The following is a 24064-nucleotide window of genomic DNA, read 5'->3' on the forward strand; positions in this document are numbered from 1 at the left end:
AAAATCATCTCAGAAGCTGCTGGGAGTTTCAAGCCAAAACCAAAAAAAAAAAAAAAAAAAAAAAAAGGCTAAATAAATTAAGATAATCTTTCCCCCACAGCTGCTGGGAGATTTACAGCTCAACCTCCAACACTGCCTACTGAGATCTCAGCCTGTTCCAGGCATCCAAAGCCTTTCACATTCCCTAGGTGAACTGTAGCTCACCAAGAAGTTTGTGCCATTTGTTGTTCCTTTGTTAAATTTTGTCTCTCCTGTCTGTTCTAACTGGAGGGCTGGAGCCTGATTCACCTTTAGAAGTGACAGGTTAAGTATGGCCCATTAACACCACTGGAGTCACTGGAACTGTGCTGGGATATGCCAATGAAAGAAGTGTAAGAGTTGGTTTAGCTCTACTAGTGGCAGAATAACTGATAAAGCAGGCCCTGGAACAAGCATGAACCTTGGCTGGGGGAATCAGAAATAAATAACAGTTACATAGCAAAGCAAAAACTAATCGACATCGAGCACTAACCTGAAGGGAGGAATTTTCTCTGGGATGAGGTAGGCTAAACCAGTGTCGTTGCTTTCATAGGTCTTGACTAAAGATTACTGAGGTGATTTGCTCAAGAAAAAAGAAATGCAAGTTCATTCTTTCTCCTTGAAGAGGTTCCTGATCGGTGGCTGATGTTTCTAGCTCACCTCTTCTTAGATAATGGCACAGAACTACCAGACAACAGCTGAGCCATTTTCCAGCCACTCCCCAATATTGATAAAAATAGATATATCATGCCTCAGGGATTTATATTCTACACTCTTCTACTCTTTTATCACCATCATTCCTTTAGTGATTTGCAGCTGTGTGTTAAGCTGTGTGATTAACACCTACTAGATGTAGTTCTTTTTTTTTTCTCACATTCTTTTAAGGCAAGAAAGTTTTATGCTTAAAATTCATGTCCTTTTGGTTTCATATATTGACTAGCCTGAGAAATAACAACAGGTGATGAGTGAGAAAACAGTGTCACTGAAAAGTCGGAGAGAACATTATGTAGTAGCAGGCAAAATTAATTAATTTTGACACTTCCATTCAAGTGGGAACGCATACACACTCACTCTGCTACTCGATCTATGCACATAAGCCCCTGTGTTCTTATTCAGACATGAGCGCACAGAGGCTGATGTTCAAAACTCAGTGTGGAAAATTCGTTGGGAAGTGATCATCTGTCAAAATCCTAATCTTGAAAAAGAAGATAACAAACAAGTACAGTATCAGCAACATGAATAAGAGTCCCACAGAGAGACTCTTAAAATGCTCTTACTTACAAGCAGGCCCCTTCCATTACTTCCTCTCATTACCAACAGGTAGACAGGATTATTAAATTCTTGTACTCCAGGGCTATGGCAAAGCTCACACCTATCCTGCTCATAACATGCTTCCAACTCCAGCCGTTCTCCCTTCTCCAAGAGCCCTCTGAGTGAGGAACAGCACCTTCATCACTGTGACATTGTTTGAGCTTTTGAGCGCTTTGTCCCATGCCTAATTCTCCGTAAGGGTCCTAAGGCAGGTGCCTCTCCTGAAACACAGTGCCTTCTAGGCTAGCGGGTGGTCATATATGACTGCATCCCCAGAGAACTATATTGTTGGAGAGAGTCTGTCGGGAGACTCCTTGGCTTAGGAAGTGCCCAGAGCTCAGAGGCTCTTACTGGCTGCAGTAGGATTGGACCAAGACAGTGTTATGAACACAAAAGTCTTTTCTGCTGTTACTTGCTGCTCTCCTACAGGGAGGTTTAGAAATGCAAATCTCACTGACAAGACAAAGGGAGGATGTTAGGTCAAAAGAGAAAAATAATATAGGAACATGAAGGGGGCAGAGGTAAGATGTGTTTCTTGAGCATCAGGAACTGTGGTCTGCACTAAGACTTTGTTCTGAAAAAGCCCAAATTACATTCTTTGACAGTGGAGTGACAACAGCCTCAGTGGTCACCTAAAGTGATTCCCACTATTTCATCCAAGCCACCCCTGAGCTTCTGCAGCAATGTTGCTTCAGTCACCTTGCACAGGAGTTTCCCCTAGTACCTACCTGAAACTTCTCCTTCCTCCCCTCCAGCCTGCTGCTCCTAAGTGCTGTCATCTTCTGCAACCTGTTTCTTCACTTATGTTCTTCCCTTAAAGGCCACCTACCTCAGGTCTGTATTCCTTTGGCTGTAAGGCATTATAGTCTCTTACCCACCCTTCCTGGTCTTGACATTCAGACGTGATGCCCCGTTTCTTAACTACTTGGTCTGCTGTGTGAAGGCACCCGCTCACATTGACACTCCCAAAGCAGGTGACTCAAATACTGCCCACAACATAGCTATGGTAGCGCTCACCAACTGCCCATGATTTATCCAACTTAGTAGTTTGTACAACCCATGCTGAACGACCCTGGCTAACAGTCCTAGAGCTGGCTAGGTTATTCAAGCTGCAATCATCTACCTTAGGCTAGCACACAGTACCCTTGCTGGGCCTACAGTACTCAGGGGCATTATGGCTATTGAGGCAACACAGGATTTTGCTGTACGAGTGTTTCTATACCAAGTCCCAAACCCATCCAACTGGGACACCCAGTCACTTCTAGGTAGTTACAGCTTCTTCTCCCATTTTATTCTAAAAAATGAAGGACAGGCATGAAATCTTTTTGTGACTCTCCATGGAGCTGAGAACATGTGCTGCATACACAGAACTGGAACGTGGTTGCTCTGGTTCCCACTTGCACTCAAAGAGCTTGCAGCATTTACTGGTCTCCCCGTCAGACGAAACTGAACCCCTTGCCTGCAGCATCCCCATTGAGTTTGTGGCCAAGGCCGGTTACCTGCTATCAGAGGCTGGCTGCTGGACTGCCCAAAGTGGGCACCATGATGAAGGAAGGCACTGTAGCAAGGCGTGGACGCATCGTCTGAAAGGGCCATGTGGAAGGGCTGAAGATCAGCCTGCCCAGAGCCGACCGGCGTGGTGGGGGTGAAAGGGGTGAGAGAGGCTCCATGAGGCTCTTGCTTTATACTGAGGGGAGAGGAGAGGTTTTCTGTGGTAGGGTAAGGGATGGACACAGACAGACAAAGGGAACAGGGGGAGGAAGAGGAGGGTGGGGAAGGGAGGAGAGGAAGAACAAAATGGGTAAATGAAAATGGAGTGGTTAAAATCTACAGGGAAATTAATTTAAAAACAAAAATAAAAATAAAAAGGTTAGGAGTAGATCAGAGGAGCCAGTGCTGAGACAACAGCAGTAAACGCACCCGGGGGCTAGGCTCTGACTGCAGGGATGCCTCTGCAGGGGCAGCAGGAGATGAGGAGAATGGAGTGCAGTGGCAGATGGGAGGAATGGGATGCAGGAAAGGGAGAGGTGACGGAGGGAACATGCAGGAGAGGGAGGACAGGAAGAAGCATAGGGTTGGGAAGGAGAAGAATGCTCTGAAGCTTCTGTGCTCCCTTTCCTGCTGCTTCCTCTCGCTGGCCGAGGGCGTATGAAGATGCTACGCTTACACAGTTTGGCCCAGGGAATTATACCACTTTGTCTCTTCAAGCCCAAGGTAACCTTCCCCAGGAAAGCAGTGTGGTTATAAGCATCTATTAAACAGGATGCTCGGTGTAATGGCCAAAGCTTGTCAAGCCAAATTCTGTAAAAGCTTTGACAAAAAAGGTGCAGCTGAAGTTTGAGGTGGTTAAAATGAAAAATGGGACTGTGCAATTAATAGGTGGATAGATAGAGAGATAGAGAGATAGATAGGTAAGATCGATCGATCGATTGATCTCGTTCACAGTGGCACACTTTGGGGCTTTGACCATAAAAGCAGTCAGTACTGACTCTGGTTGTTCCCATAGTACAGTGTTGCCAGACAGATACCTTGATGGAGAGATATAATGGAGGAGAGGAAATGTGGGGGACTTATAAAAGGTCTCATTTTCATTGTTGTTTGCATTGGACCTCCATTTCTGATGTGCAGATTTGCATAGGCACAATAGATACAGCTTTGACACTGCTCCTAACTTGGCTGCCAAGTAAGAGGTTTGGGAATTGGAGAACTCTGTAACCTAAAGCATGGGTACTCCAGAACACCCACTGTTGTTGGGTCAGCAGTAATAGAGTCCTGTATTTGAACACCTGAAAGAGAAGTATAGATGATGTGATCAGATCCGATCCAAATCATCTAGCAAACCATCCACCCTCAGGTAAACAAATTAAAGCCAATAAATGAAAGCCATCTCTCTGCCATGATGGCAAGTGTTGCCAATGGCCTATGAAATAAGTTAGTTCTGGTGGTTTTGATTTATACAGAGAAATACAAACGTGACATATAATTAGGTCATAAATCTGACTTCATTAATGTAGAACTGGCTTAATTAACTCTAGGCACCTTATTGTGAGGCTGCAGTGCTCACCTAGACAATAAAGGGCTGGGAAGTTTCTATCTGTGAATGTTGTTTATCCTGAGGTATTTGTTTCCTAAAGGTTTGCTACCTGGCAAAAATGATAGTCTGCCATCTGTGTTCTCCTCCAAGTACCTCTGACCTGGATGGCCAGCAAAGGTCTCTGATCACTGAGACGCCCTTGCGGCAAAGACCTATGTTCATGGTTCAGTTGATTGGGAGGGATCAGTCCTGGCCAAAAGGTGTACAGTTCCTCTTTATTTAGTTTACTTATGTGAAGTCTCTGGTACACTAAGTGCGGATTGTAATTTCTTCTCCCTTTTTGCTATAGGAAGCTCTGTTTGGCAAGGACCTTTTGTGGAGGATATGGGGAATAGAAGCTGGAGTATCTGGTTCTTGTTGCATAGTTAATTAAAGTCACCAGAGTAGGCGGCATATCAGCGCCCAGCTTCTGCTTTTTACAACTATATACTATCCTACAATCCTACCAGTGAGCCATCACGTGCCAGTGCCAGTCTCTGTAGACGGGGAACCCCCAAAGCTATTTTTTCTCCTGCATCCTCTGTCATCAGAAGGCAAGGAGTGCACAGATTTACCTTCAGGCCAGACCAGCAGAGTCACCACCAGCAGTCTGGGAGTGCTGAAGCCTTTATCCAAATAATGTTGATACTAGATAATTTGGATGAATAGATCTATCTGCAGGCAGAGGGCCAAAAGCGCTTTCAGGGGCCACAAGTGAAGTGATATTTTTCAAGGAAGCCATTGGATAGTCATACCTAAATAAACTAGGGACACTTTGGTCCTGGGCATTTTCCGGGCTCCTTTTTCAGCTCTCCGTACTGTGCAAGAGCGAGCAGGTGTGGGGAGCTGCTGGGAAGGAAAGGGCAGAGAAGAGGATGGACATGGGAAGCGTGGGTGGGCAGAAGCAAGAGGTGCTATGGGCAGAGGTTAATCCTGTTTGCACAGCCCCCAGGCACGTTGGGTTTCCTAGTCCCTCCTCTGCTTTATTTCTCTTTTAAAGCATGGAATTTTCAGCTATAATCCTTCCTAAACCGCAGCATTTTTCAGGCGCTCTGTGTAAGTGAAACCATAATCTCTGGTAAAACAGACCGCTTAAGCTGCTGTAGCATTAGGCCAATCTGATCCAGCCCCTGGATTTCCGCTCTGCCCAGCCACCACAGAGAGGATTTCAGCCTGAAAGACTGTCTAAAGCCCTTGCAATGGGAACAACAGTGCCAGGCCTTGCCTTGCAAAGCTGAGAAGGGTTAAGGGACCAGGAGCTATTTGTCCCGGTGTTGTGAGGCTGTTAAAGCCCCTGTCAGACTCACAGCAGAGATGAGCCCAGCCCTCTCTTGAGCACATCAAGGCTTATGAAGAAAAATTCCTCGCACCTTCCAGAGGCAGCACCACTTACTCAGTGCGGGGGGATAAAGAAGTCAACAGTAACATGGCAAAGAGACTGGGACACAATAATTCTAAACACTCTTCTCTCTAAGAGCAGTGGAGAGGAGGCGAGGATAAGGTCAGACAGCGAATGATTGCACAACCAAAACTCAGACTTTTATGTGTCTATTTATATAGCTGTCTGTCTTTCTCTCTACGCTCTGCAACTGCACAGACATAACTTATATCCCATGTTTCTTTAGTAGTGGATGGCATTTACCAATTTTTACTCCTTTGTTGTCCAACTCTCCCCTGACTAAAAGCACCTGAATTCTGTCTCCGCTATAACTCCTGCCACTGCTATGCTGGAATAATTGCCCCAGCAGTGAATTTATAGCTCCAAAGTGTGTCAGTGTAGACGAGATCAATTGATTGATCTATCTATCCACCTGTGAATGGCACAGTCCCATTTTTCATTTTAACCACCTCAAACTTCAGGTGCACCTTTTTTGTTTTCACTTCTGATTTTCTCCATTCTCTAATTCTTTCATGTTTGTGATGGAGAACTTGCCCCTTCCTGTCCCAAGTCCTGCTAGTGCCAGCAAGCTGTGGAGCAGTGCCGTACTGGCTTGTCTGTGTCTTGGGGGGTGTCCCTCAGAAAGGCTGCATCAGGGAACCCCAAAATATCTGTCAGTGTCTTATTCCTAAGGCTGGAATACCAACCTGTAATCAAATGGGGGGTGGAATCGGTTTGCAACCCCCCAGCGCAGCAGAAATCTATTCCTGTCCCAAGCTCCTTTCTTCTTCTAAATGGCACATGATATCCTTGTTTATAAGCGACAAAAAAATACCACCCAATGTCGTGGTGGGGGAAATTTGAAAGGGTCAGCAGGGTGGGGATATAGCTGGAAACAGCAGAAGACTACATATTTTCTGCATCTCCTGCTCCTCTCTTTCTGACTGTACTTGCTGAATTATGGCTGTTTTTCTTCCTTTCTAACCCTCTCCTCTGTTATTCTGGCGGAGAGCTAGAACTGGTGATCTCTGGCCTAAATTCCCCCTGCGAATGAAGGGATTTTGGCCAGACAGGGTGAGAGGAAGATTCACAGCTTTGGGTGAGACTCATCTCAGCTTTTATCGTTCTCTCTGCTGCTGAAGGGAAGGCAAGCAGGGGGGTTTGCAGGACTAGATAAGCTGCTTGGTTTTCATTGCTGGCTTCCTGGACGATAAGCTACCTGCATCCAGTGCTCCTTTTCTTTTCAGTAAACACAGAATATCAAGGTGGCACATCCCTGCATAAGGGATGGCTTGTACACACCCACTTAACAACACTGCTCACCATCTTGACAATTTTTAGCGTTCTTCTTTTCCTGGGGCCTCTATCAAATATTTATATGACCCCAGTGCCTCACTCTTTAGAACATATATCCTTACAGCATCCCTTAGGGATCACTGTTTTATCTGTGAGGAACTGAGCCCAGAGAAGACGTACCAAAGTTTGTGTAGGAACCCTGGGCCAAAGCTGAATCTTATCTCAGGTGTTTTGAATCCTATGCTTGTACCCACCATTGAAACATCATTTTCTGTATTTGTGTTCTCCATTCCTTAGAAAGGTTTCATTGTGGCAAACAGAATGGGACTGGGTCCTCAGCATTCATAAACTGGTGAGTTTACACTACAGCCAGTGGAGCCACATCGCTTTATCCCACGTGAGAATCTTGCCTCAGAAGTTCTTGAAGTCATGCAAAAGACCAAACTGGACTGACACAGCATATCTTTCACTTTTGCTTTCTGTCATGTCAGAAGAACCACTTTTTCTTTCATTTCTTAGTTTTCTAGCTTTTCTTTTGCAAGAGCATTATGCAAGTTGCACTGAAGATCATCCTATTTTTCTTCCCTTCTCTGTGATCGTAACAGACCTTTGCTAGAACAACTGAAAAGACTAATCTGCTTCTCGTTGTACCTTTCTTGTCTTCTCTTTGTATTCCTGCTGACTGGAGAATGAGCCTTGCGTGTTCAGGTTTATTTTCTGTTTCTGCACAGATCCATCCATGTTCTTAGCCAAATGCTTTACTTGTGGGTTGTTGAAACACATATTTAAAGAAACAACCTTGGATTGGTTTCCCCTGAGAGTCAAAACTGTTGTGACATCACTGATGTCAAGTTTTGAAATCTATTTGCCCCATTTTTTATAAAAGTGAATTTTATAAATCTAGATTTTGTGTCTGATCTAATTAACTGCTGCTCTCCAAGTAAACTGACTTGCTAACTCTTTATGTTACTTTGGAGAGAAAAAGTTATATAGTCTTCGTACAGAGTAAAACATGGAGCTTCCAGTAGACCTGTGATCTGGACTTACTCTTTGAAGCTAGTTGAGTACTGTTAGTGTTAATCGCTTGAGAACTCCATTGAAGTCAACTTCGCGTGGCTCTAAGTACATTTGTCTGCAGATGGAGCTGATGAAGGAAGATGTGCTTTAAAGTCTTGGGGGGAAAAAAAGATGTGCAACTTGTGCACTTGGCCAACAGAGAAGTTCAGTGGAGTTCATACACTTGTTCCCTTTCTTGAGTCCCAGCCCATCAGGTTGGGCAATTACTTCCTGCCTTAAAGTGTAGCATATGCTTATTCCTTGATGGGTTGGGACTTGAATGTTACCTCTTAAACAAGATGCTTTTGAAATATATGCTGGGAAATGTAATTAGAACAGAACGTGTTAGTTTTTCACACAGTCCCCATTATAGGTATCTCCAAGGTTTCATCATCGCAACGATATTCTACTCATCATAAGATAGGATAGATCTTCCTGGGTAGCCCACAGCAATCCTAAACCTACAAAGAAGGGCCAAAGATTGCCGTAAGCTCTCCATTTCTCTTAAAGACTGCAGTGGGCAATTTCAATTGTACAAGCGGCTAGCCTGGTTAAATCCAGTACAGCTGATGGACATCAAAAGTTATTAACAGCTGCTGACAGGTGTTGCTTAACTCAGATATAAAGCACAGTCTTTGTTGTCAGTGAGCAAATATCTACATCACAATATTTTTCATCATAGCCATACTTATTGGATCCTTCATTTGGCCTCAAAAGAAAAGGCAAAAAATGAATTGTTGGGAAGACTATATAATTCTTTTCTCTAAAAAAGTCCCTTTTTGTCTGGCAGCATAGAGTGTGGCAGCCTGCTGAGGGAAATTGGACTGGGAATGCCAATTCACTGCTATTGTCATTACCCAGTTCACTTAAACGCTAATCTAAGGAAGGCGAAGACATGATTTCTTTTGGGTCCATCCATTTCTAGGTTCCTCACTTCAATATGCCTTTCAAGCCCACGAGCTGCCTTCTTCAGCATCATAAAGTTATTGTCAGTGAAACTTCCACTGGATGCATGGAAAGAGTTTATGTGATTCCTTCCCCCCCCTGCTTTCCTGTCTGTCCAGGGATCATTCATCTGACCATCTATCACCCTCAGCCATTTGGTCCTGGAGAAGAGTAGTAACACCTTTTGCCTTTCCAAATTCCTTGACCAGATAAGATATTATCTCTTCTTAGGGATGGGAAACAGTTGATGAAATTTGGAGGTCCTGTGGACTTCTACTTTTGCTGATTCCTCATCTTAAATAGAGGAGAAGCTTGCTCACAGAAAATACCTCCTTCATTTTGATGAGGCAGGATAGTAACAACCTTGTAGCAGCCACGCGAATGGTTATCGTATTCCATTTTCAGGGCACTGGGACATCCAGAGATGTGCCCCACAGGCTGCTTGACTGCCGGCGGCTGCAGCCGTGATGCTGTGCCGCAGAGCGCGGGTCTGCATACGTAGGATTTGCTGTCACCAAAGCCAATTTGGGGCCCCTAGCAGTTTGTTAAAGAGGTTTTCTTAAGTCAGCTCAGTCAAGCCCTGACCAGGGCCATTGCTCACTGGTGTCAGAGGCTAAAGTAGATTGGAGCAAGAGAGGAAATCTTCACCAGTACGAACAAGGAAAAGGGGAAGGAAAAGGAAATGCTCCCCCTCTCAGCGTAATGATATAAGTACAACTGAATGTAATGGTCAGTTTTAATCATGACTTAAAACAGCAAGATGGATCAACTTGTTTTACGTCTGCACTATGAGGCTGTTTTCTAAAAGGTTGAATTTTATGGGTGGTAACAAATATTTTGACAAATACAAAATTTACACTGAACGTGGTTATTTCAATTTTTGCTAAGTAGATGAACTGCATCTGTGCACGTTTATTTAAGCAATTATGTTGTTTAATATAATTTGTCTTTACATATTATTATATGAGAAAATAGTGAACGATGAGTCCATATTATTATTTTATTAGATTATTAACTTTTTACTTGTGATCTGTGTCAAGTTATATTTGGATGGAAATTAGAATTAAATTAAAAACGGTATTTGTAATTATTCATGCTAATTAAATAAAATGACCACAAGTTCCCTGACTTCCTAAATATACTAGAACAGAAAAAGCAAGCTTTTCTAAGCAGGTTTTGCATTAAAAATGACTTATTAAATGAAGGAAAGGATATATAAAAGGAGGAACTTGAACTGATTTTAGAACCTGACTTTAGAACTAATAGATCTCATCCTTTCATACCAAGCTTAATTCACTCACTGACAGAGGAAAACAAATGTTCCTGCTTTTTCAAATCCTAGTTTGTTTCTAAGTTTTGAATGACCTGGTTATTGAACAGAATAAAATTCTCTTCAGTTCACTCACTAAGCTGAAACGAAGGAAATAATATCTTTTCACCTTGCAGGAGGCTAAAGTTCTCAAAAGATTGTTTATCATTTCAGAAAAACTTTGGATCCAGGTGCCTAGCCAGTGATTTCTCCATGCCTAGCATCACAGCTTTCTTGAAAACTTTCATAGAAATCAGATGCTGTTTAAGTACTACTTTTGTGTGTCTTTCAGACATAGCAAGTAGCCTTAATGTCAGTAATTATAATTTTTTTTATTACATTCAGGTATGAATTTAAAAAATTAACTTAAACTGAAAAAAAATCCGACCCCGTGCCAGAGAGGGGAGGTCTGGAGTAAAGTGAGATCAGTGGGGTTTGTGCTTTTTTGGTGCCTTTGTTTGACGCATTGTGAGTTGTTGTCAGGATTTCTCACCCTGCATGGTATTTGTTGCTTTAGGGAAAAATTTATTTCCCAGAGAGAAGGAAACATTTTCTATACAGGACCTGGTAGCTGTTCTGGTGGGTGATGATGGTTTTAAAAGTTACCTATTCCTGTTAATAGGTGTTAACCATAGCAGAGAAGCACTCAGAAACCTCCTCACAGGAAGAGAAGGGGACATGTACTCCCATTTCAGTCAACGGTAGAAGTTGCTGAAGTGCTTTTTTTGCCCTGTTTTTCTTGGGCTTGTCTTTTACCTTTACTTTTCTTTGTAGATCTCACTGATTGTAGTGGGCTGGCAAACAAGGTCTATTTAGTTAAAACTGCTGGGATTCAATTAAGGGAAGTTTTTCTTTACCTTTGCTGTAATTTTACGATCCATCTAGTAGGTAAATCCTCCCCTTTAGTAGTCTGTTAATAAACAAGTTTCAAGCCATACATGAAGAGTCCATTGTGTTTTATTTCCCATAGTGCTGCCTCTCTGTTGGGTAACTTCTGGGCTAGATAATTGGGTTGGAAAGGACTCTGCTCCCAAACTATTAATCTAAGTCCCCAGAACTCAGAACCTGGTTTGAAGACACAGCACTTCCTTCATGCATGCCCATTCCAAAAGATATGACTTCTGATGTCACTTGAAGAAGGATCTTAACCATTGTTCTCAAAGGATTCAGGGCTTCTGTGAACAACCTTGTGCTTTTAAACTAGTCCTGTTGCTAGTGCCAAAATCTTGAGGTTCTCCTCCGCTCACCTCTTGGGTGTTAGCTACTGAGTACCTTTGAAAATCAGAGACCCGCAGAAACTACTGAATAAAAGAAAGCTATTGAGGTTTTCTGCGTTTACGTAGCCCTGTACTGGTTTATACTCATCTGCCTGGGCTGTTTGCCTTCAATAGAAATAATTGAAGTAGAACATCTCTGAACAACAGAATTCTTGTCTTGGTGTTCAACTGCACGTACTCACTTTATCTTGGTATGTTCAAGCTTGGATCTTTGCTTCTAGGAAATCTGATTGGTGTCCAAAGATACCGTCCAAGAAACTGTCAGGGATCTACGCCAGTCTAGCTATGATGGCCATGCAACATCGAGGCAAGATGTAGCTGGCCCACTGGCCTGTGTGTGAAGGAAGAGGTGAGGTGGTGTTCTCAGGCAGCTCTTAAGAGCTTTCTCTCTCTGATATTTCATAAGGAAGTTGAAAATTTCTACATTGTCTGTTCTATATGAAGGACAGCGGGAGCATGTTTCCTAGCCTAGTGCCCAGCTAGCCCCTAAGTGTCAGCTCGTTCATAGAAATTCCTTGCAGGTCCTTAATGGGGAGAAATAAGGGTGACCTGTTAGCTCCATAGTAAACAAATGTTTTTGTCTACTTGCTTTAGGAGATGTGAGTAATAAATGGACCACCTAAGATGCGTTAGAATAATTGTCTGAAGGGCAGTGCTTGATATTGGCAGTACTAGGCAAGGCTGCGCTGTATGTAACTGTGGCGCTAAGCTGTGTCTTTGAATAGATGCCCAGGACTTTGGGGAAGGCCTTCCTGCATGTTGGGGAGGTGGCTGCCTGTTTCGCAGCATTTCTAGCTCTTCAATTCTAGGAAGCTCACAGACAGATAAAGGGACTTCAGCAACATCCGTACTTAACTATCTCACTACATTCCAAGATTTTAGGTAGTTACATATTGTTGAGGTTCTGATGGCTTTTGGAGGGGTGTATTCTCAGAATGGTGTGAGCTGCGAGAGCTTGCTGAGGAAAGCTAGTCATGAGCCAGAGAGAAGGACTTTCTCCGAAGTCTTCAGAAAGGGCAAGAGTCCAATGCCAGACAGCTTTGGTTTGGAAAGAGCTAGCGATACTTCTTTCTGCCTGGGAAGACTGAGCTGGGGAGACTTTCTTGTAGACTGAAGCTAAATCTTACATCCTGATGTGACTGCACACAGAGTTTGTAGCCTGCATGGGTAGATTTGTTTCACATTTGTTTCAAACATCAGCTGGGTTCACAGACTGCCCTGGGCCAAGAGCGAAGAGGGGTTTCAAAGATGACACTACAGCAGCAAAACAGGCAGCCAGAAATTCAGTACTCGTTGTTACTCCAATATCCCTTCTTGGGAGAGGGATCTGGGTGATACCAAAGAAATCTGTGTGCTCCCAGCCTCTTCCTTAATTTCCTGGCCGGGGTAGATCAGGAGGCAGCACTGAGTTCCTCACCTCTCTGATCCTTCCTGAAAGCATTGCCCAGCCCCATAGCAAACATATCATGAATCATTCATCTTTAATAGATTATGCAAATTGAGGACATCAGATCAATGAAGATCAATAACTGCAACCATTTAATTGCCAGCAAAAACATTTTAAGAATGAGCATTATCTGAAGTCCTTTCTTGGGTAATGGCACCATTAATCCAAACATTGGATCCTGGCCTAAGTGTAGAGGAAAAATTCTCCACCCCTCTTCCCCTGCTGCCTTTCAGGGTGTTGAGGGTTTTTTTTCCCTTTTCATTTCCAGTTTCTTAGTTTCCCCATCATTACCACCAGTGAACAGCTCCCAACGCTAATAGTTCTGCTTTTGTTACTCTGCGCTGATTGAAATGTCGCATACAGATTGAGATGTTAGTGCTAAGTTGCCACCTGGGAATGTCAAGCTGGGTCTGAAATGAACTTTTCTCACTCTTGGATCCAGATGGATCAGATGGGGATGTTCTCGAGCTGAGCTGGGAGTGTTGCAGGGAACAGAGTGGGGATGGCAGAGGGCTGGGGGGATATGAGGAAGTTTTTCTGCCTCAGTCCACAGCCTCTTCTGTGAGGCCAAATCTGTCTCCTGTTGTCCCCTTGCGAGAGTCGTGTCCAAAGCTTGTGCAGTGTCCCCAGCCTTCAGAAATTCTGCTCTCATGTTAACGGGCTGGAATTCAACATCTTTACTTAGGCAGAAGGACTAAAAAGAATTATTTTAATGGCCCCTTTGAATCTTAAACTCCGATTTTAGGCACCTCACCTTTACATCTAGCTATGGGGATCAGCCTTCCATGAAGGAAGGACAGTACTGCTCTCCTCCTGGCTTTGCCCCCCAAAGACAGGAAAGTATTTGGATGTGGATCTGCTAAGTGGTAGATGGACACCAGCTGAGTTTTGTCTTGCATATGCAAATACAAAGAAAGGTGGAACAGTTTTGCCACAGCTGAGCCATTTTTTTCTGGCTGGCTAAGAAGCTGCATGGCTACAAGGATCCTGGATCAAGCCTGATAGCAGTAAAAGCCATGAAAAAAGTCTGGGGATGTCACACTTTCTAGACACTCCCTAAGTATGTGGTTTGCATCCCCATGGTTCTCCATGACATTTTGCAGACCTCACATTGGATCTCCTCTGTATTTGGGGTAACTGTTCCTAATCCTGCCCCGTCCCAAAGCTGTGGTAGCCAAAAGTTGCATGTAATAATATGCCTTTGCTCAGTGTTTGCTGAACAAGCAACGATTGCCTGCCTCAGCCATGAGCTGCTTTGACCTCAGGGGCTATTAGCCGGGGGTTCTGCAAGAAAAAGTTGAGATACAAACTCCAGTGCTCTTGATTCTGTGCCATCAGAGGACAGCTTTTTGGCCAAGAGGCAACAGCTCCTTCCCTTGCTAACAGCACTTAGACCTCCTTGTCATGAGTTATTTCTCAGCTTTCACCGCGAGGTTTCTAGAGGGGCCACAGCAGTTGCAGGGCAAGGGGGATATACCAAACTGGGGTGAGTCACTTGGGCCTTGCCAGCTGCTCGAGCTACCCAGGAGGAGATGTGCAAATCTATGGTAGCTGTGTGAGCAGGGAGCAGTGGCAACTAAAGCCTGAGAAGAAGGGCTGTGGCACCAGAATATCTCCTTATGGCTCTAGACACGCACAGGGCAGGCAGGCTAACACTAGTATCAGGATGGCGTGCCCCACGGCCCCAGGACAACCCTGTACCACTCAGGTCCTGCACGTGCCACCAGCGAAGAGGAAGTTTCTGTGGAGCAGCTGCTGCAGAAATTGCCTCCTACTTCTGTGCATCCCGATTCCTCTACTGTCTTGCACTTGCTTTCATTTCCTACTCTCCCGGTCACACCTGAGTTTAATGTGCCCACATGTGAGAGAAAGGGGAACGCTGTGAACAAATTTCTTTTGCCAGCTGCTGTTAGAGACTCATGGGCTTAAGGAAGAAGGAGTTTAGCAGTCACAGTTCAGCAGATCTCAGTATTTAGTTTGCAAATTCCCCTTCCAAATGCCAGGGCTGAATAAAACTTAAATTATTATTTCTCCCCGAGATAACCAAGTGCAGATCATGGGTAAGCCACGACCCTCTTGTTCTCAGACACAAAGGAAAAAAATCACAGTGCGTATTTGGACATACCTGTCCTCCACCAACATCCATCCCTAAGCCCCATCTGGGCACACAAGTTCCCGATTTACGCCTGGGTTTCCTGTCTTTGAGTCACACCTGGGCACCTCTAGGTGTACCCAAACCCGCCAATACTCTGAATTTCAAGCTTCTCTTGAGCCCTTACATCCTCCACAGTCTTTCTGTCTCTTTCCATGTTTGCCACAGAGGGGTATCTTGCATTAGCAGAAAAAGCAGAAGCTAATGGTGATGAGGGAAATAAATAAAAAGCTTGGTTCTGCTGTTTGGTCAGGCAGCTTACCGGTCACCACAGGGTACGTCTGGGGTCCTGACACATTTGTCCCCAGGTCTGGGTTAGCAGAGGTGGATAGACTTGATTTGACTTCATCGAGACCAGGGGTCAGAGCTGGGAGGGAGTACTCATTACCCTGGGGAAGAGAGGAGAAAGACAGCTCGCTATTGATACGCTGGGAGAAAGGGAAGGGTGTACAGATGGGGGGGAGGAAGAGGAGAGATGCAAACCCCTGCACAGATGGAAGAGGAGGAGGAGGAGGAAACGGAGAAGATGAAGTGACAAGAGGGTTGCGGGGGCGGGGGGGGGGTCCTAGGATGAGCTCTCCCACCCTCCTGTGTGCCGCTGTGAAGGGGAAGAGGGGTGAAGCCAGGCACAGGATCTGGCCCGTTATCTGTGGTATGACTGAGCCTTCGTTCAGTGCTGTGGGGACGGGGATGGCTGCCTGTGCCAGCCCCGGGGAGAAGAAAGGGGAAATCCACATCCCCTCCTCTTGGCTGAACGGAGGCGGGAGGTGTTTGCCCTGGTGACAAGGACAGCTGAGGCAGAGGACTGCAATGACATGACTGGGCTGTAGGAAGCAGACAGTGTTGGCCCACTGTAGCCAGGCTCTCTGCTGAGTCGTCTGCCTCCCCTCTGCTGTTACCTCTGTCCTAGCTCTTTAAAAACAAACAAAGAAGCCTCATCCCCTGCCTCTGTCACTCTGTGCATTGGGGTATGAAATTGGGGAGGGGGGAGCCACATGGCTAACAGAAGGGTGGGAGGGAGAGAGCCATTGAATCTGAAAGGGTGTCCTGTCCGAAAGGCTCTGGTAATTGCCTTTTTATTGTGGCAGCCTCCGGACCAGACGCGGGAGCTGGAGAAACCGGGAAGGCTACAAAACAGCAGGAAAAGTTGCTCTGATTAATATTACGTTAAATTAAAACTGATTTTCTGCTCTTTCTGCTCCGTTTTTTTCCATGTGCTTCCCCAACCCCCTCCCCACATCTCCCCCTCCTCCAGCGGGCTCCCCGCACGCTGCCCCCTCCCCGCCCCTGTCCCTGCTTGGCTAGGACTGCCTAGTCATTTCCAATTCCTTCTCGTATTGATCTTCCTGTAGAAATCAGTTTTGTAATTAGCTGCAAATTAGGCCTTCTACTGGGGGTGAGCCTGCCCCCTGATTTATCACCAGAGTAATTCGCTGTGATCGGAGAGAAATTAAAATGAACTCAATTAGGCTTCGGATTTGCTTTATGGGCCCTGCTCAGAGTTTCAGGGGGAAAAATGACTGTGCTGGTGCTTAATAGTCTAATGAAAGTAAATAAAGGTTATTCATTGTAATAAACCCAGGGACTCTGGGATGAAGGGAGTCCACAGCCAGCCTCTCCTTCTCTTCCTTTGTTGGTTTATGGCTTGGGGCGGTTTAAAAAGACTTTTGATTTTCATTTTATTAAGACAAACAGCTTTTGGGATAAAAGGCCGGGGGAGTAAGGGAAAGGGGGGGCAGAGCTGCAGAAGTGCGGAAAACTAGGTTGGAGATGGGAGTGAAGTCTCAGCTTTGGGCCATGAAGGAAAATGCTCTGTTAAAGCCCGAGCCTGTGGCTCGCTGGTCACCGGCGTGATCTGAGAGTGTAGGAGTTTCCGTGCAGTGCTGTGTGCCGGTGAACATGCATGGCAGTGTCTGCGTGTTCATAGCAAGAACATGTCTGCATACCTGCAGGTGTGTGTGCAGAGGGAAAGGCGGACATGGGGATTTAGGGAGAGCACAGTGTGCGTGTATACAACAAGTTCACGAGAGGAGGTAGAGCTCATGTATACACATGCATCAGCACAGTGATATATTTACAATTAGAAAGTGCTGTAAAATGTAAATGTGATGTTATGTGCAATAACAGGTCAGTGTGAGAACAAGGGGTGAAGAGGGGGAGAGTGATTTCGGTGAGGGAATCTCCCTGCCATCATCCTATGGGTGCCTGTGGGTCCCCATTACCAGGCCGGGCCCTCACCTGCTCAGATTTGATGTGCTCTGATGTTTGAAAGACGTCAGGGTAAGAAGGACGCTCAAAAACTCGATCTAAAGCTTCCAGCTGCTGCTGGGTGAAAGTGTCGCCACGAAGGTGCTTCCGCAAACTGTCCACGCTGCTCTGGGAATCTCCATTGGGAACTGAGCCCTCGGATACATCTGCAGGGCACAGACAGAGAAAACAGGGAGTTAGCATCACCCTGGCTCGGATCAGCAAGGGATGCGGGACAAGCACAGAGCGGGGCCCTCCGCCTCCACCCAGGGAGCTGTGCCACTCCTGCGGGAAGGGGATGCTGCGGGGACCCAAGGGAAGCCCCCTTCTGACTGCTGGAGCAGCCAGGCTGCTCCCGTGGGATCCGTGGGACTCTCCTGCCCAGGGTGGGTGAGGCTGTGGAGAATGGTGCTCGGCTCAGAGATGAGTTTCGGTTCCGCCGATTTTCAGTGTTAAAAATTGCCAAATCTCCATTGCTGAGCATAAAATGGGAGCAAAGCACAGCGATTAGCATCGCTAGAAGGCTACTGGAGAGGTAGCTCACAGAGAAACCAGAGTGCTGAGGGTGGACCTGTACTGGAGAGGGCTGAGGAAGTCTGGAATGGAGAAGGGGCTTTCTTACAGCTTGGACGGGAGTCAGTCTCTGTTGTAGCTCCCCGGTCCCAATAGAAATTATCTATCTGTTATAATTTCCTTCTCATCTGATCTTGTCCTGTCGTGCCCCAGATGAGTCTTTCATCCCCCTCAGATAACAGGAATGATCCTGTTTCTGACTCCATGTTTCACCAGAGATAAGTCTCTCCCTGTGGAGTGTCTGTCCCATCCAACATACGTTGGTTTCTGTTATGATCTCTGTCCCATTCTCCTACATGTAGCTCATGATTTATCACAACCCATATCTGTTATAAAACTCTGTCCAAAATGAGATGAATCTTTGTCTGTGTCGGTCCCTCTTCCTATCCAAAATGAATTACTGTATTACAAAACCTAGCCCTACTCAGTGGGAATCGGCCTTCCTGGTAATCCTTTGTTCTTACTAGGATAAAAGCCTTTTTCTGGTAGAAGCATTGCCAGAAGTGCATCTCTGTCCCTGCAACAGCCCTCTGACACAGTCCAATCTCACTGCAGTGCCTCCTGCCACGTTCCAGGTGTCTCCATCTCTGTTCTGCCATCCCACGTCTCTCACAGCCCACAGCCCACTCATCCCCTCTGAGGTGAGTCCATTATAAATGCCCTGCCCCATCCAAAGTGAATCTTTCCCTGTGATAAACCATCTTATCACCCACCTGTTTTTGTTTTTTTTTCCCTGTTATCCCCCAACTCAAAAGAGGTGCATTTATCTCGGTTATAACCCCTTTTTATCTGAAGTGAGTGAGTTTCCTGCTATTAGCATCTGTCACATCCAAGGTGAGTCTGTCTGTTATAACCTCCTGTCCCAGCTGAAGTGAATCTTCCTTTGTCATAATCCCTCATCTCATCAGAGGCAAGTCTGCTCATTATAATCTTCTCCAACTGTGCTGAGTATCTTTCCGCTGTCACTTCTCAGCCTAACTTTGGTGAGACTGGTTATAATCCCCTGTCTCATCCATGCTGATATACCTTCATACCCTCCATGCTGAATCTCTACCTACTGTGCTTCATCAGACACAAGTCTGACTGTCTTACCACTCTGTCTAACCTAAGATCAGGTTCTCCCTCCTATGCTGTGATTACCTTCCTGCTTTTTCACTATTATTCCTCATACTTCAGCCTTTCTTGGTGGCTTCCAGTCTGTGAATCTCGGAAACTTGCTGTCTGTCAAGAAAGTGATTGAGGGATCTGTATAGACCTTTTCCCTCCTCCATGCGACTGCGAGTGTGCTCATGGGCAGACGATGCTCCCAGGAGCCTGGAGTGGCATTCACTGTGCAACGGCCAGAACCATGCCACTCCACCGCTTCATCTTTTAGCTCGTGGATGGTGCCAAGATGGGTATTTTCCTGGCACAGTTAATGCCCAACTGGTGGCCCAGAGTTATAACTGAGCCTGCTGCCTTCTGGCTATGAGATATATCCGTTTATAGGTGATTATATGATATGATATAATCAATAGTACATTATATACAGTAACGTAGTACAGTACCACTCGCAAGACCATAGAAAATATTACATATTGATTTGTCCCAGCCAGCAGCCTTCCCTTGAGCAGCCCCTTCTCTCTTTCTTTTCCACCCCTAGCCAGAGCAGGGCTGTTTACTGGCACTGATCCCTGGCATTTTCTCCTCTCCTCAGGCTTTTTCACACAAGGGAAAATTCTCAAGTTCCTGAAAGCCGGAGTTCATTACAGATTTGACTAAGAGAAAGCAAAGCAAAGACTAGGCTTGGTGGACTGCACACTGTGTGTCAGTGCAGTCTTCGTGTTTTAGATGGACTGAGCTGTTACTGCAGGGGGTGGCTTTCAGGAGGACTAGGGTAGCTCGAGGCTCATGCTCCCAATTCCAGTAGGCACTGGTTCTGTCTGGTCCTCCCTGCAGAAAGCTGGCACAGAACTCCTGGGTCCAGGCTCGGAAAAAAAATGTGTGTTTCTGTATCAGTGCTTGTCTCAACCTGTCTGCAGCCTGTGAACCTGTTTGCCTTTGAGGATTTTTCCACGTGTGTCAGTCAGTGTGCATGACTGTGCACACCATGATGCTAATACACGTGGGTATTTTTGCAGATCATTATTCTGGTATTCTTTAGATTCTGCATCACCGTACATGCCTGAGCAGCCGTTTCCAGCAGCTGGTTTAGGCTATATTTGATTTTCAAGGATGGCAGCCCTGCACTGTGCATGGTGTTTGGTGTGAGTGGATGGGTGTTCACATATACGGTAAAACTTCCATTGATTGTTATTAAACCGGATTTTACTCTTAGCGAGTTGCCCTGGGTGGTTACACAGATTAGTGCACGTATGCACATGTGTTTGCAATTCCTGTCTGCCTGCAGAGCCCTGTGCACACGTGTCTCCCCTGTGTGCACAGGCCATGCCTTTGTGTGAAGAAGCTGAAACCACAGCTTTCCCAAGTCGCTGTAGGAGTCTCTTTTCCTTCATTTATTCAGGGGCCCTTCAGATCTTGACAAATCTGTCACTCTAAATTTGCGAGAGATTATGGTGCTCTCTCCCTAGCACGGAGAGAGGTGATATATGATATCTGCTGCCCCTATTGATTGCCTGATCTGGTGGCAGAGGGCTGGCGAAATGAACTTGAAATGAACATCATGCCTCAACTCATTGTGCGTATAATACACTACTTAATCCCACATTTTTCAGCCGCTATGGAATTCAATTGATCAATCATGTCCCTCTGATAGTACTGTTTTAGGGGTTATTGCTGCTCTGCTCACTGACCTTTTTATTTATTTATTTATTTGTGTCAGCGCGCGCGCGTGTATGTGTGTGCACGCACGTAAGCGCGTATGTGTATTTGGGAAACTCAGGACCAGCTGATAAGAAAGGACCTGTATAGTCAGTGGGAAATGAAAGATAAGGATGAAGGGAGGAGAAAGGGAAGGAACGGGGTTAGATAAGAAATCAGAATGATCAAAGCAAGCAAACAGATAGGGAGAGGTGGAAAAGTTGTAAGGAGAAAGGCAATGCTTTAGTTTAGGTGGGAGTTCTGGATGTGGTGGCAGGCGCACTGCCATGGCCTAGGCTTTAAAATCTACAAAAGAAAAGAAACTTTTGACAGAGGCCTGTAGGCTACCTTGAGGTGGACCTTGTCTAAACAGCTTGCAGTAGTACCGGACTTAATAATGGTAGGGCACACAAATCCCAAACTTCACAGAGCAATAATATGAGCTGTGCATATGGATTTTACTTATGAAGAGGCGAAAGTTTCACAGAGATGATCCTGAAAGACAGATTTATATGTCTTGTATTGCTAACACTGAGACATTCACAGTCACGGATCATTATATTTTCTTCAAAACCAAAGGGTTGTAAATCCCCTGTGTTTGTTTTCTGGTGTCAAAACCTATAGAGGATGTGTTTTCATTTTTTTCCCTGAAACTGCAAGGGACAGACACTTATCTCTGGTTTTAGATCAAAGTTGCAGTTCTCATCTAAGCATATGACTGTGAGCTGGACTATCAGGAGAAGCCTCAAATACTGTAATACAAAAAGTATGGGAGCTGACAATTGCGTGGGTAGGAGCAAACATGGCAGTAAGGAGCAGAGAGGACTTTGGGGAAGAGATGGGGTCCATCAAAGGGCTGTGGGTGAAAGCGAAAGGAGGGCTCATGGGGAAAATTTGAGTTGGGAAAGACTAGCAGATCCCATGAGGAATGGCACTGTGGTGGGCAACATCACTTCAACTGATGAAGGACAGTGCTAGGAGTAAAAGCTTAAAGGATGGGGATTTGCTAAGAAAGCAGCTCTTGGAAGGGGTGCTGTGGTGAAGCAAGGCTTCAGCTGCAGGGTGAGTCTGGGGATGCCACCTAGGTAACTGCGCTAGCTGTACCATTAGGAAGCATCATCACCTCTCCCAGTTCCCTTTTTACTGGCAAGGGAAACTCTGTGGTTCTGTGACACGGGGACACCTCTCTTAAATCAGAAGGATCTTAACAAACAGCTTGAGAGATGAACCATGGCCTCGGTCACTGTGTCCCTCACAAAAGCACACAGTTGCTGTCAGCCTGATCAGGACTGGCCTTGCACATGTGACAGGAAACATCTCTCCTCCCGAGGCGCTGCTGAGGGAGCGCACACGGCCAACGTTCAGCGTAAACCTTCGACACAAGACACAGAAATGCTCCACGGGTGTCCCAGAAGTATCCTGACAGATAGCAAGGAAATGCTGTGCCAGAGGACACAGGAACAACCTTAACTACATCTGACACAGGGAATATGCCCATTAAATAGCTCCAAAACAAAGAGACGTTCCCAGGTCTGGAAGCCACAAAGACACCATCATGTACAAGTAGCACAAAGCAGCGTAATACAGATACTTCCCTGGCTACGGGTGACAGAGAGCACCCCTGCTCAGGGTGGGACGGGGCCATCTCAACAAATAATTCAGAAGTATTGCTGACATAGGAAGACCTTTGTGGCACAGGAACATGTAGGAGGGTCATGAGAAGCTGTGCAACTGGCACACAAACATGGAGATACTGTTCTTTTGGGGGGCAGGGGCTATTACTGCCCCCATAACATGTCTGCCCGCTGACTCGTGGGGCCCCAGTCTCAGCTGGGGCCTCGCAGCACTACCGATAAAAATCACAGTCATAATAAAAGCGAATGTGACTGGCATGAGAACTGCCAGCCAGGTGACACAGCAGAACCCATCTAATTGTCAAAGCCTCCGAGGGAAACGCATCTGTCTAACGCAGCGGTGCTGAGCCGGCTGCTGAAATGCCATCCCTCTGCGCCAGCGAGGCAACCCTGTCGTCTCCTGCCGCCTGCCTTTGTCACCGTCCCCGTCCCCGCTGGGGTGCTTAACCCAGAGCAGCCTTGTCCCACTCTCCGGGCACTCACGGCTACATGTGCTGCCCTTTCCCAAGTCACCCTTTGTCTTAAGACTGCTCTTTCTCTTTATCCGATTTCCCTTCTCTTTTTTCCCTCCCTCTCATGCGTTCCCCTGTCCCCGCGCAGCCCAGGCCTGTCAGGCAGCTTTCCTGGACGTCCCGGGGGGCCTTTCCCCACACTGCCAGTTGTTGCAGTTTCAAACTCAATTGTTCTCCTCGGTACTGAGGCAAATGGAGTCATTAATTACCTTCTATCGGCTGGGCCGAGTTCAGAACGCGATCGATAGCCAGCGCTTGTCATTCACGGCAGCCAGCCCTGCGCAGACCCTCACGCTACATTTGGTGCGGGTCCAGAAAGGAGCCCAGCGCTATCAGACCTGGGCTTCAAACCCGGGCATCCAGCTTCTGCTGGGAATAGCAGACCTCCTGCATCTGTGTCTGAGCTGACCCCCAACCAAGGGAGAGATCAGGGACAAAGACCTGGGCTGAGGGAGCGGATCACACATTTTCACATGGTCAGAAGTGTCTGGTACTGGTGTCCTGTCTGCACAAGCTGATCCAGTCTGGCTGTCATGATGTTTCTAGAGACTCCGTTTGCATCCTCAATGATTATTAAACTAATACTGTACTCCCCACAGTAGGGACAAGGGCAAGGACTGGCAGCCCCAGTCCGGTGATCTTTTCACCTGTGTAACCTTCTTGCCTTACTCAGTAGGGTTTGGAGGAGGAAGGCTGTAAAATTTGGTTTACATTTCCTTCCAGAATAATTTTTGCAGCCTTTTGGGCACTGTGAAAAAAGGCATCATATCTAGACAGGGCAGTTCTGTATTTCAGCACGTAGTACTGCTGCAAGAATTGTCAGGGCTTTGATTGTGATAACTGAACTGGTGGGGACAAAGGTGAACCTCAAATTCAGGTGGAAAGGATCCCAAGTGAGTGCAGGATAGAGATGACAGAGCATGGAAGGGGCTGGCAAGGTCCAGTAGTGCATAGAGAAGGAGTGTTGCCAGGGATCTACACTGTGATAGTGAAAGAAGATACGGTACAAGTTCAGGTTATGTACAGTATCCTGCAGA

The 24064-nt window shown here is 46.0% G+C and overlaps 1 protein-coding gene across 9 annotated transcripts in view; it reads right to left on the bottom strand.

The window, feature by feature from the left end:
- The window catches only part of PAX2 (paired box 2), a 98290-nt gene that overhangs the window by 8732 nt on the left and 65494 nt on the right, over positions 1 to 24064 (bottom strand). For 5 of the 9 annotated variants that reach the window (XM_076338622.1, XM_076338621.1, XM_076338620.1 and 2 more), the window contains exons 6-8: positions 17501 to 17676; positions 15525 to 15651; positions 2829 to 3038 (exon numbers count right to left, since the gene is read on the bottom strand). In XM_076338622.1, the coding sequence (XP_076194737.1) occupies positions 2829 to 3038; positions 15525 to 15651; positions 17501 to 17676 (513 nt within the window). Of the gene's footprint in view, positions 1 to 2828; positions 3039 to 15524; positions 15652 to 17500; positions 17677 to 24064 lie in introns of those variants that run through there. The other 4 variants (XM_076338624.1, XM_076338626.1, XM_076338625.1 and 1 more) reach the window with 2 other exon arrangements.

This window comes from Aptenodytes patagonicus, chromosome 5, assembly GCF_965638725.1.
Source record: "Aptenodytes patagonicus chromosome 5, bAptPat1.pri.cur, whole genome shotgun sequence".
In the NCBI taxonomy this organism is placed as follows: Eukaryota; Metazoa; Chordata; class Aves; order Sphenisciformes; family Spheniscidae; genus Aptenodytes; species Aptenodytes patagonicus.